General features: G+C 39.5%; 2 protein-coding genes across 7 annotated transcripts in view; one reads left to right on the top strand and one right to left on the bottom strand.

Annotated features, from left to right (window-relative positions):
- On the top strand, positions 1-8,960 carry SYCP3 (synaptonemal complex protein 3). Its single transcript, XM_004589608.3, has 9 exons — positions 1-318; positions 1,401-1,536; positions 1,827-1,890; positions 2,063-2,097; positions 3,647-3,764; positions 4,846-4,945; positions 6,170-6,268; positions 8,402-8,506; positions 8,636-8,960. Exons 1-9 carry the CDS (start codon positions 211-213, stop codon positions 8,687-8,689), a joined length of 819 nt encoding a protein of 272 aa, XP_004589665.3. The 5' UTR covers positions 1-210; the 3' UTR covers positions 8,690-8,960.
- Positions 8,549-13,278, bottom strand: part of CHPT1 (choline phosphotransferase 1) — a 25,741-nt gene continuing 21,011 nt past the window's right edge. For 2 of the 6 annotated variants that reach the window (XR_009246696.1, XR_009246694.1), the window contains 2 exons: positions 11,381-11,584; positions 8,549-8,715 (listed from right to left, as the gene is read on the bottom strand). Coding sequence is in view for 3 of the 6 variants with exons in the window: in XM_058673033.1 (XP_058529016.1) it covers positions 8,671-8,715; positions 11,474-11,584 (156 nt within the window). In the remaining 3 variants the exon portion in view is untranslated. The remainder of the gene's footprint in view (positions 8,716-11,380; positions 11,585-13,278) is intronic. The other 4 variants (XM_058673033.1, XM_058673031.1, XR_009246695.1 and 1 more) reach the window with 3 other exon arrangements.

Consider the following 13,278-nt stretch of genomic DNA (forward strand, 5'->3'; position numbering starts at 1 on the left):
GGGGAGGGCGTGGAAAGGATTTTCTGAGGAGATTCAGTATTAGTAACATTCTACCGAAGGTGGTGTATTAGTCATAATTTGATCACATACATTGTGATTTTTCAATACTTCGAAAACGCCCAAGCAACCGGCGGTTGTCTAAAAATAGCAGCACCCAACGTTTTTAACTAGCGAACTTCCTGCGTGTGGAGGCTCGGCCCTCCAGCACGCATGCGCGCGGTTCCCAGCCAATCAGGGGCAAGCCTGACTGAGGAGGCACCACGTGAATCACAATTTGCCTCAGAAGCTTCGAGGCGTCGAAACGAAGCGAATCGGCAGGTGAGGAGCCGGGCGGAGGGAAGTCGAGCTGTGCGGTGTTCCTGGAGGGAGACCGTGAACTGCCGGCTCGCGTGGGAGGGCGAGGGCTGAGGAGGAGTCCTTGGAGGGAGACCGTGGGCTGGTGGCCCAAGTGGGAGGGCGAGGGCTGAGGAGGGGTCCCTGGGGGAGACCGTGGGCTGATGACCCGAGTGGGAGGGCGAGGGCTGAGGAGGGGTCCTTGGGGGAGACCGTGGGCTGATGACCCGAGTGGGAGGGCGAGGGCTGAGGAGCGGTCCCTGGGGGAGACCGTGGGCTGGTGACCCGGATGGGAGGGCGAGGGCTGAGGAGGGGTCCCTGGAGGGAGGTCGTGGGCTGGTGACCCGAGTGGGAGGGCGAGGGCTGAGGAGGGGTCCCTGGGGGAGACCGTGGGCTGATGGCCCGAGTGGGAGGGCGAGGGCTGAGGAGGGGTCCCTGGAGGGAGGCCGTGGGCTGGTGACCCGGATGGGAGGGCGAGGGCTGAGGAGCGGTCCCTGGGGGAGACCGTGGGCTGATGACCCGAGTGGGAGGGCGAGGGCTGAGGAGGGGTCCCTGGAGGGAGGCCGTGGGCTGGTGGCCCGAGTGGGAGGGCGAGGGCTGAGGAGGGGTCCCAGCGCGCAGGTCCAGGGCACTGGAGTGGCAGGGCGCGACTCTGTCTCCAGCCTCCTCAAACTCCTGAGAAACAGGTTAACCAGTGATCTGAGGGGCGCCTCTTGCTTCTTTCTCGTTCTGTAAGGTTGAGGAAATCTTAAGAATGTTCATTTACCCAGATTCTGATGCGGCCAGCGTGTGGCCTTTGTTTCTATTGATCTTTCTGCCTTTCTCCTTTTGCTTTCTCTTTTCTTTCCCCTCTCTCCCGCTGTTTCATTCTCCTTCTTGTCTCTCTTCCGGTCTTTTTACAGCTGTCAGTATCATCTTTTCTGATGTTTTGGCCCAATAAAAGAAATCGGGAAACTGTTTAAATTTTAACTAAGGTAATTTTGACTTTTAAGAAAACATCGAAATGATGCCTTTGGATTCAAGTTTGAGAGTTTTTGTTTTGTTTTGTTTTGTTTTTTAAATCTAAGAACATGAATATGGCGCCTGCTGGCAGAAAGCATTCCGGAAAGTTACGGAAGGTATCAATGGATGATCCTGAGAGAGCCTATGACTTCCAGAAAGAAGTGGAAGATTGCAGTGAGTCAGAGGAGGACATTCTAGAAGGTACAATACCGCTAACCTTGGGCAGTGACCCACAGAGCGTTTGTTTTAAACCTGTGACATTTAAAACTATAATAAAGCTTCAACTATTTTCATTAACTTTCTCATTTACTAATGAGCCATTGTCTCAGTTTCAGAAGCTTCTATGATCCTGAGTCCTGATACACTTTGATCCAACCTGCACAGAGTGTTATGTTTATAAATCTACTGAAAAACCTAAAAGCCTCAAAAGCCTGGTTTTAAAAAAATTACTAAAATACCATATCTAATTTTTAAAATGCTTTTCTTTACAGGAAGAATTCCAGTAGTTAACAAACGTGGGAAGAAAAGATCTTCAAGATTATTTGAAGATGTGGGGTAATATGTTCAAATTAATTTTTGCTTGATAAAGTAGTTCAAGGAAGTCTATTTTACCTTGCAAGTATTGTGTATAAAAGTACTTTGCATGTAACATTTCTTCCAAAGTAGGCATGATAATTTGTGGATCTTTAATTAAAAAGTTTTTTTTTTAATGTTATTTCTTCCACAGGGGTGAAGTACAGAGTATGCTGGAACGATTTGGAGGTAATTTTTATTTTTTATTTTGAAATTCTAAATTACATTAAGCTTGTACAGTGAGGAGTGCTAGTGTATATGACTGTTATGTAATGCCGTGTTCTCATGCAGAGAACACCAGTGTTTGTGAGTTAGTAGCATAGGTTTTCCTATCTTTTCCATGATATGAAAGGGAATGGTGCTTTTATACAAGATTTATTGATTTTTATTGGAAAGGCAGATATACAGAGAGACAGAAAGATCTTCCGCCTGCTGGTTCACTCCCCAAGTGGCCGCAATGGCTAGAGCTGAGCCAATCTGAAACCAAAAGCCAGGAGCCTCTTCTGGGTCTCCCACAGGGGTGCAGGGTCCCAAGGGTTTAGGCCATCTCATCTTCTATTGCTTTCCCAGGCCACAAGCAGGGAGCTGGATGGGAAATGGAGTATCAGGATAAAATTGTTGCCCATATGGGATCCTGGCACATGCAAGGCAAGGATTTAGCCACTAGGCTATCACACTGGGCCTGGGGTATGGAATTTTCAAAGAAAAACAGATGGAAGGCTAGCATTACTTCTACCTGCAAGTGCTACATCCCATCGAAGCACCTGTTTGAGTCCTGGCTGCTCCACTTCTGATCCAGCTTGCCGTTAAGGCACCTGTGAAAGCACGAGAGGATGGCTCAGTGTCTGTCCACTGTGCCCACGTGGGAGCAGCAGAGGAGGCTCCTGATTTGGGCTTGGCCTAGCCCTGGCCGTCACAGCCATTTGAGGAGTGAGCCAGCAGATGTTAAATTCTCTCTCTGTCTCTCCTCCAACTCTGCCTTTCAAATAAAAATAAAAAGATGGGGAAAGGTTTTATCCTTGTTTGAATTTGTAGTTTTTTCTGTATTTAAGTACCTTCTATGATTTTTCCCATGTTCTTTTGAGAGGACTGCAAATGGCAATCTGTAAAGTAACTCATTTTAAATTAAGAAACTCATGCTCATATACAAGCATAAGTAAACTAAGAACAACTCTGCCAGCCAGATAGATCTTTATAATGAAGTCCAAAAATACTTAATGCTTTTATATTTTTTTCAAGTGACAACTACTTCTTCTTCTCCTCCTTGAGTATTTGTGGTTTTGGTTGGCTCTTTTTACTGCCCCTAAATTAAAAAATTGTCTTGAGAGGACCGGACTTGTTAGTATATACGTTGAGTATACTTTGTCTAAATGCTTAGGTGAGAAGTTTCAGATTTCAGGGTTTTTGGATTTTGGAATATTTGCATAACCTTCACTGGTTGAGCATCACTGGTACAAAACCCCAGTTCTGTAGTGGGGCATTTTTTTTGTGTGTGTCGGGGGGGGCATTTTTAGGAGTTGGGTTTTCCAATTAGGGATATTCATCTTGTGCTCACAACAAAGTTTTCTCAAACAAAAGGCAAACAAACCTGTCTTTTAAAGTCATACCTATTTTTTTTAACTGTAGTTTTAAATGTTTTGATATTTTAAAATCAACTTCACCCTTACTTACCTAAATATGTGAAAAACAATAATTTTCTGCAATATTGAATTGTGATTGGTATTTGTTTTCTATGTAGCGGACATTCATAAGGCTCTTCTTGCCAAAAGAAAGAGACTAGAAAATTACACCAAGGCTTCCTTCAAAAACAGTAATCAGATAATTGAACATTTTTGGAGAGCACAACAAGAGAAAAGGTAGGAGGTGTAACATTTGCATGATGCTTTAGCAGTTACTGGAGCAAAGTCATTCATTAGAAATACTTTGCAGCTCCTAGTAAAAGCATGTAAAAGTAGATTTTTCTCTACACAAGTAAATATTTTAGTCCCATGATAACATTCATTCTTAGAAATGAATTGCCTTTTCCTGAGAATAGATAAAGGTTATTTTTTTTCCTTTAATAACAGTTGTTTTTTTTTTTTAATTGTAAAAGTGATTTCTGTTCATTCTGGATAAGTTTAAAAAAGTAAATGTCAGGCCCGGCGGCGTGGCTTAGCCTAGTGGCTAAAGTCCTCGCCTTGAGAGCCCCGGGATCCCAGATGGGCTCCGGTTCTAATCCTGGCAGCTCCACTTCCCATCCAGCTCCCTGCTTGTGGCCTGGGAGGGCAGTCGAGGATGGCCCAAAGCTTTGGGACCCTGTACCCGTGTGGGAGACCCGGAAGAGGTTCCTGGTTCCTGGCTTCGGATCAGCGCACACCGACCGTTGTGGCTCACTTGGGGAGTGAATCATCGGACAGAAGATCTTCCTCTCTGTATATCTGACTTTGTAATAAAATAAATAAATCTTTTTTTTAAAAAAAGTAAATGTCATAGAAATAGTACTATAGTTAAAAATGTTCAACAATGTACAAAAACACCAACCTTCCATTGTAAAAAATTAGTTTTAACTTAATTGTCTATTTGTGGAAATCTTTGTTGTACCAAAATGGGGGGAAATTAAGTTAAATACTTAAATTTGGAAATAGTGTAAGATAAATACAAAGTGTTATAGTCTATCAGAGCTTGTGTTCAGAAGGAAAAAAAATCAATTTGAAAATGAGTGAATTTTTCCCTAACTTCTACAATAATGTTTTTTCAATTTTTTTTGTTTGTTTTGTTTTCAAGAGCTAAAGTACACGAGAAGGCTTTTCTGTTAGCTTGTTTGGGAAAAAAAAAATTTCTGAAATCAGCATAAACCATAATTTTACTTCTTGGTTTCCTATGAGAATATTGAAGCTATTACTTCCTTAGTATAAATGTCAGTATGAAATCTGATAATATTCATTCTGTGTTTTGCAGGCGGGAGCTTCACCAAGAGTTTTCTCAGCAGTTTCAAACTTTGTTTCAGCAATGGGATTTAGATCTGCAGAACTCTGTGGAACAAGAAGAAAAGCTAACTGTTGGTATCATGAGTAATTGTATTAATCTGTTATAACCAAGTATCAAGGAGGCATGGAGAGCCTTGCCTTCCATTAGACCCCAGAACTGAGCCAGTTCTGCATTTTAGCTTGGCTGTATTTTAGCTCTGGTACATGCCAAACTCTGATTGGGATTCTGTTGCTTCTAAGTGACAAAATTATGTTCAAGTATAAAAGAAGAATTACTGGTTTACGTAAAAGGCATGGGGGGAGGGTCGTTCAGCTTCAGGTATAGCTGAATGAGGAAACAAGGATTGTTTATGTAGTGTCACCTGAGCTCTGTTGCCAATTCTTGGCAGGCTGACAGTTCTGGTACTTCTAGGAAGCCAGTGGACTGAAACAACCTTTCTTAATACTTCAAGAAAATTCTTCTGGGCAAATATCACCGATGTAGTTTGCATCATTTGCCATCAGAAGGCAGATTGCTTTTAATGGGCAGACTTGTGGCCTGACCGTACTTACGGGAGAAGGACGTCAGCTCCACTAATAGTGGATAACTACCTTTCACTTCATCCTTTGTTTGTCACTATCAAACATTCTTTAAGACCTGATCCAGTGTTCATGTCAAATAATTTGGGGTAGGTTGATTGGCTTGATTTTGGAAATGCTAAGTTTGACATGAACATAGTCTTTGGCAACCAGTTGTTAGCCACAGAGCTGGATAGGCTGTTCATGGTTACGCTTCAGGTTCCTCACCTATGAAAGGGGAATGATAAACACTTGAAAGTTGGGGGATTAGATGAGTGCATTTGTAAGCTTATTTAAAAGGATATAGAATAGTATCTGACACATTTTTAATATACATTTGGCGTTATCAATAGCTTATAAAACTAACTATTGGTAATCACAAAATATAGGTTATGGATATATAAGTGTGTGGCCGAAGCAGGGTGGAAGAAAAAATAACTGGTGGAAAATAGACTAGCTAAGGAGAAGACCATCACTACCAAGATCACCTGTGTGAACAGTCAAATTACCAAGAATTAAAACATGTCTTAAAATTTCCTACTCAGTAACTTATAGGATTAATAAATTGTCGCATGTTAGTGGTAGACACAAATTATATAAACTTGCCATAACAATCAAGACAAAATGTTAATAGATTCAACTTAAAAACTATTGTTTTTAAGTTTAGGATTTTTTTTGCTAATTTAAAAAAATTTTTTATCCAAACTATTACCTAACTTTTCTCTTTGTATTTATAGAATTTGTTTCGACAGCAACAAAAGGCTTTTCAACAATGTAGAAATCTTCAAAGCCAGAGACTGAAAACAATCAGACAGCTTTGTGAGCAGTTAATAAAGGTCTTGTATAAGAATAACACAGGACATTCTTTTAAACAATGTATTTCCAGCGCATAATTGTTTCTATTTCCAAATTTACTGCAAAAACATTTTGCCTGTAGGTTTAAAAATTTGAACTACTTTCCATTTTGAATAATTTTTTAAAATTTAACTTGGCCAGTGTCTTTACTTATGTCCTGTTTTGTGGGTATTATTCAAAACAATGATAAATCGAACAGTTTTACTAGAAATGAATTTAATGTGCATCAGATTCATATGTCACTAATACTTAAATGAGTTTTCTTTAACCAAAAAGTCTGTAAATAATTTCTACGAGTAGTCTTGTACTTGTCTTTAGATCTTATGAAGTTTTTGAAGTACCCAATGAAATTACTCTTTTGTTTTCTAATGTATTAAAAGTATTTCATAGCATATTTGCTTTTATAGTTATCACAGTTAAGTAAAAATGGCTTTATGTACCAATTTATGAAATAGCCAAGGAGTCAACATGTATGGGTGGAGAATTACCTGCTGACACATATGCATAATTATAACTGGGTACCATTTTTTAAAGATTTTTTATTTTTATTGGAAAGGTGGATTTATAGAGAGAAAAGGACAGAGAGAGGAGAGAGACAGCTTCCATCCACTGGCTTACTCCCTAAACAGTCACAACAGCTGAAGCTGGCCCAGTCTAAAGCCAGCAGCTTCTTCTGGCCATTAGCAGAGAACCGCGTGGAAAGGAAAGCAGCTGAGACTCAAGCTGGTATCCATAGGGGATGCTGGTACGCAGGTCGAGGCTTAGCTCGCTTGCCACAGCACCAGCCCCCAACACTGACCTCTTTATGTAGAAATATACTTAGTTTTTAGTAAGTATTCATAGGAGTTCAATGGATTCCTGAAGATGCTTTTTTTTAAAATTAGGGATGGTTCTTTTAATTAATTGCCACTGCTACTACCACAATTCAGTACCTAATTAGTCTGGTTTTGTGCTATTAAAACTCTTGGAGCCATGTTTGTAGCATAGCAAGTTAATCTGCTGCTTCTGCCACTGACATCCCATGTGAAAGTGCTGGTCAAGTCCTGGAAGCCTGTTTCTGACCCAGCTTCCGGCTGAAGATGATGGCTAAGCGCTCAGGCTCTTGTACTTAGTCCTCCTGGGGCTGGGGGACTGGACGCCCTTTAGGGAGTGATCCGGCAGACGGAGGAATGATCTCAGGCTCGCTCTCTGTCCCACGACGTACTGTGCCTTTCAGCCCCCGTAGCTCTGTTCTCTAATCTGACCTTCCTAGTCTGCCTTACTGTATTTCTAAAGCACACCTGTTCTCAGAGTAGCTTTCCCTTCTTCGGTGTCTGTAATGTTCGCCCTCCCCATGATGAGCCCACTTTCCAAGTTCTGTTTTCTAACCTCATTGCTCCCCACTTTGCACATAACTGCCTTCTCTGAACCCATTATGTACACACACTTCCCCGAGGAGACTTTTAACTCTTTGGAACTACTGAAATATTAGCCTCTTGCCAGGTACATTGGAGATGATGCCATTTTCTTCCACATAGCCACAGCAAGTTGTGTTTCTGTTTGTACTGTGAAGTTGTGTTTGGTTTTTACGTTCTCATCGGAGTCAGGGAGAACCGTCACCTGTTTGTAAGTTTCTCCACAGCACTTAGTACTTTTTAAATAGGAGCCACTAGGATAACTATCTCTGAATCAACAGTAAAGACTCAAAATATGTTTTTGTTCTTCATAATTTGATAAACGAGGTCTTAACACAGATCATTTTATTCTTCTAGTGAATTCATATTACATTTATAACCCTAATTAATTACCTGATGTTTGAAAAGCTTCTTGGAGAACTTTCTGAACTACAGTGTTTTATTAATGTATTGGTCCGACTCTTTTTGGTTGGCTTGTTCCATCGTGACCTTAGTAGTTACTAACACAATGTTTTGAGCAAACTACACTACTTTTGCAGCTCCTAGATTATTCTTCATGTCTGATACTTTAGTTCCTTTATACATTCTGGTCTTCAGATATGAGGCTATTTTAAAATTTGGAACAAATATTAAGAAGTTGTTACTTTTAAACATTAATTGTACAAGTTTAGAAGCTGAGATGAAAAGTTGAGGTTTGTAAATGAGCTTTTTATGTTTTAGAATATGGAGGACTTGGAAAAGAATGATGAAAATCTATTTAATGGTACACAAACTGAATTTAAGAAAGAAATGGCCATGTTGCAGAAAAAAATTATGATGGAAACGGTGAGTCATGATTCAGTCATGATTAAAATGGAGAAAAGAAGGTTAATATAAGCACTGAAATATTTTATTTGCTGAAATATGTTAACACGTAAATAAAAACCAAATGTTTAATTTCTCTTCATGAAACAGCAGCAGCAAGAGATGGCAAGTGTTCGCAAGTCTCTTCAGTCCGTGTTATTCTGATGACTCTTTGAAGAAAGAACTTGAACCTAAATGACAGAATTGAGTGAGACATTAGCTTATGTTAACACTTCAGAACAGTTTAGCAATTTTAGTTTAAGTGGTAATATTCATCTTTAATTACTAGCTTAGTTAAATATAAGTTACCTCCTCTCTGTTAACTTCAAATAAAATCCAAATAGTTACGTATCAAAATTTCCTTAGACCTTTAAGTTGTAATAAAGAATTTTCTTAAGACCTGTCAATTGCTTTGTCAATAAAGATTTAAATGCGGGCTTTGGCTTTTGTGTATCTGTATTAGTCCCAAAAAGTACAGAGCACAAGATAGATGGTTGACTGAAGGTTAGGTACCTCAAAAAACAAGGTATACAAAATGCACTTTACATGTGCATCCTTCTCTGTATACTTACTCAGTTACATTCTGGTGAAAATATTTTTAAAGAAAAATGTATTAACTTATATTGCAAGGAACTAAACTAGAATTTGTGTTCTGGAAAAAAAAACTGATTAAAATCAGATACCAGTTTTAAGACACATACTTCTAAATATGTCTACAGACATCAAAACATGTTTCAGCAATGATTGATAGCATGTCATTAATTTATTCAATTACCTACAGTCTAAGTACTTCCCATCTGTCTTTAAAGAATATCTACAATAGGGGCTGGCACTGTGGCATAGTAGGTCAAGCCTCTGACTGTGGTAATGCCATATGGCTGCTGGTTCAAGTCCCAGCTGTTCCACTTCTGAACCAGCTCCCTGCTAATGTACTTTTCAAAGCACCAGAAGGTGGCCTAAGTCCTTGGGTCCCTGCACCCATGAGGGGAGACTCAGAATATGCTCCCGAGTCCGTCCTTAAGACTTGCTAGCTCCAGCATGTGGAGACATGTGGGGAGGAAGCCAACCAGTAGAAAACTCTCTCTGTAAATCTGGACTTCCCAATAAAAATAAGAAAGTTTCAAAGAAAGATACCTACACAAATTTTCAGCCTTAATAATAAATATGTGGAAATATTTCTAAACTTAAATTTTATACTTTTTAAATTTTGCATTTTTAAAAGATTTTATTTATTTTTATTGGAAAGAGAGAAGGAGAGACAGAGAGGAAGATCTTCCATCTGTTGATTCACTCCCCAAGTATCCACAACAACCGAAGCTGAGCCCATCCGAAGCCAGAATCCAGGAGCCTCTTCAGTCAGCCACGCGGGCGCGGGGTCCTAAGGTTTTGTGCCGTCCTCGACTGCTTTCCCAGGCCACAAGCAAGGGAGCTGGATGGAAAGTGGGGCTGCCGGGATTAGAACCGGCGTCCATGCATGCAAGGCAAGGATTTTAGCCACTAGGCTACTGCGCTGGGCCCTAAAATTTGCATTTCTACAAAAATACATGCCAATTTGTTAGTACGTTGCTTTAACATTTGATGAGTCAGTCCTGACATTGTTTCCCATAACTTATTCAAAATAAAAATATGGTTGTTAGGAGAAGAAAAATGAGTGGTTTTCATCTTTTTTCCCTGTTTTTTCATGCTTGAAGTTCAGATTTTTTTTTCTCTAAAACCTGTTCTTTTGAGGTTTCTCTGGTTTTTAAAGACATGTCCACACAAACTCTTTTTAAAACCGTGATGATATACAAGAAGGAATTAATCCTTCATCATTAACAAATATTTGGTTTGAAGAGGGTACTTTTTTCCCACAATTTCCAAGCATTAGAGGAGATTGTGCTTTTATGCCAATGTAAATCTTGGAAATAAATTACATATGCTGTGTAAACTCCTAATGGGACTGTGAAGTTTTACCAAATGCGTAACTCGAACTGTGGCTTGTATGCTAATCCACATAAGTATTTGTGCTTTTTTCTTGCTTATGTAGAGGTAATATTTATTATTCCTTTATTTCCTTATAACTGTAGTATTAAAATTCAAGGTGGTATAATGGGAATCTGAAGATTGAGATTACCAAGATCTTTTTGATAGTGTTCATACTGAGCAATCTAAATATGAGAACGCGAAGCTAAAAACCAGATAAAAATGAACAATTATTTCACCCCCTGGCCACCTCATACAAGATGTGCTGCAATTAGCTCGCCGGTTTTTCAAGGGAAGGTTTTTTGCCTTGTTTTCATGAATTCTTACGTGTCAACTATTTCAGATATTTTTATGTTTCGTAATAAGGGACGCTTTCACATTCTGTGACAATAAAAATTTGACTCAGCATCAAGAACCAAGGTGCTCTCAATGTAAAGATTCTTATGCTTTTCTTTTTACTAAATATAAATGATTAGAAATCCCGGAGGTCTTTAAAATTCTAGTTGATATTTGCAAGTACTTTTTTTACACCATAGTAAACACAATTTTGAATTGGTCTAATATTGAAACTTAACAAAGGGACTATCACCTCAAGAAGAAGAAAACCTTTTCAGTTCTGAACTTTCACATGATCTTTTGGCAGTAAAATACCTGAGTATTTCTCCCAGATTCTGAAGAGACCGTGCAGAAGCAGAGGGGTCTACTGGCTTACATTTAGTGTTCAAATTGCTTTTTGTTTGGTTTTGTTTTGTTTCAACATTACAGATTTTACTATCGCAATAATATCCATGATTGAAACATTGCTATACAATGAGGGCTTCATAACTGAAATAGACAGACTCTTCAGGATTTCTATTTTCTATTCAAATAGACCTTATTTGATGGTATACTGGCCTCCTGCATAGGGAGATTTGCTTCACTCCCAGGCTCCCCTAACTGCTTCTCCTCTTTTCCTTGGGCTATTAGTCAGTCAGTATGCTTGTAAACCTGTTCCGGTGCTTGATGACATGAGGTCTTGAAGATACTTAGATGAAGGTGTCTTGAGATTTGCAGGCACAAAGCACTAAAATACCTCAGCATATCAAATGCAGAAATGACCTTCAGAAGCAAAAAAAGAAATACAAAATGTGTTATGATCTTTTTTGAACTTGCAGTACTATTTCCTTGCCAATCTCAAATGTCCTTAATGAAAAGCACCATATATAGAATAATATTTCATATTCGGTCTTCATTATAGTCCCCTGGAATATTCAGGAACCTTCACAGTTGTAGAAACGGAGGCATATAGAAGTAAAAGGATTAGATTAAAACACAGAAGCTCAAAGCTCTCTTCTGACTCTAGTTCTCTCAACTTACTGAAGGAGCTATCAGCCATTGTCTTACATTGAACCCATTCTATCACATACTTTAGTCTTTTGAGATTAAAAAAGACAGGTCTGGAAAACACACCATAGCTGAAGCACCATGTACAAAATCTTGTTCCATGCAAAATTAAGCAAAGAGGTCTCTACTAAAGAGATACTGCCCAGAGACCAGCCAAAGGCTTCCCTTCAGAAGCCAGAAGAAAAAGCAGTCCCACAGCTGTGCCCTTGGAGAAGAAACCGTACTCATGAGGGGGAACTCTCTCATTTACCTGGAAAGCCTTATCAAACCCCTTTTCAAGCAGAATGCCATATGATACACATATTTTTGTTTGGTCCGCATTGTGTGTGTCTGTGACTTTAAATGGTCATGAAACTGATGGAGTGTTTTACAGAAGTGTTGGGGAACGTGGGTTTTTGGTGCAGCAAGGAAATTGTGGCTTGGGATGACCACAAACCACATCCAACTTCTCTACTTCCAGTCCAGATTCCTGCTAACGCAGACTCCGAGAGGCATGAGATGATACAACTGGCTGGATTCCTGCCATCCACAGGCCCAGAATCTAGGCTCCAGGCTCCTGACTGGCCCAGCCCTATTACATTTAGGCGATAGACCAGTGGGTAAAAGAAACCCTCTCTCTTTCTCTCTCTCCTTCCCTCACAATACTGTAAATGAAATGAAAGAAAAAGAAAAACTGAATTGGACTCTTCAGTTCACAATAAACCAAGCCTATTACTCATTACAAAATATATGCTTAACACCAATTGTGTGAAATAATTCCAGTTGGTAATACATAAACTTAAATTCACTAAAAATCCTCAAAAAGATTACAGTTAATTTTCAGATATATTTAATAATCACTCTTGTTTCTTAATCTGGATTGTTTATAAGCCCTAAAGACATTTATAGTGGATAGCAAAATACCTTAAAGCAGTAAGACAGAATTTTTAGCTGGAAGTTCTGGAAGACTTCTGAATGAACTGTGAATGAACATTTAAGCTATTAATTTAGCCCATCAAAAGTGTGGTACTCCATAGCCCAGTGAAGGGCCATTGGACGCATCCCAGCGTCCAGGGACAGGACACACACAAGTTTTTAAAATAACTAAAATCTGACCTAACGGGTGAGATTCCTTGAATTATCAAAATATTCACGGTGGCATATATTTTTAAGAACATGTCAGTGTGTTTATATTACTAACAATGTGGTGATGGCTGCCAAGATCAAGAGACAGGGAAACAACAGCAGCCAAACTGTCCAAAAGCACCATTAGCTGAAGGTGCACAAAGATGCATCTCAATAGTATTTTAAAAATGTAATAATGCTCCAATTACCCCGCTTTGACAATGTGACCAGTAAATCTCCTCGGATGACTAAAGTGCCTCTATTTTTAATCATTCTGAATGCAAACATATGTATTATTTACATCT

Source organism: Ochotona princeps, chromosome 15 (assembly GCF_030435755.1).
Source record: "Ochotona princeps isolate mOchPri1 chromosome 15, mOchPri1.hap1, whole genome shotgun sequence".
In the NCBI taxonomy this organism is placed as follows: domain Eukaryota; kingdom Metazoa; phylum Chordata; class Mammalia; order Lagomorpha; family Ochotonidae; genus Ochotona; species Ochotona princeps.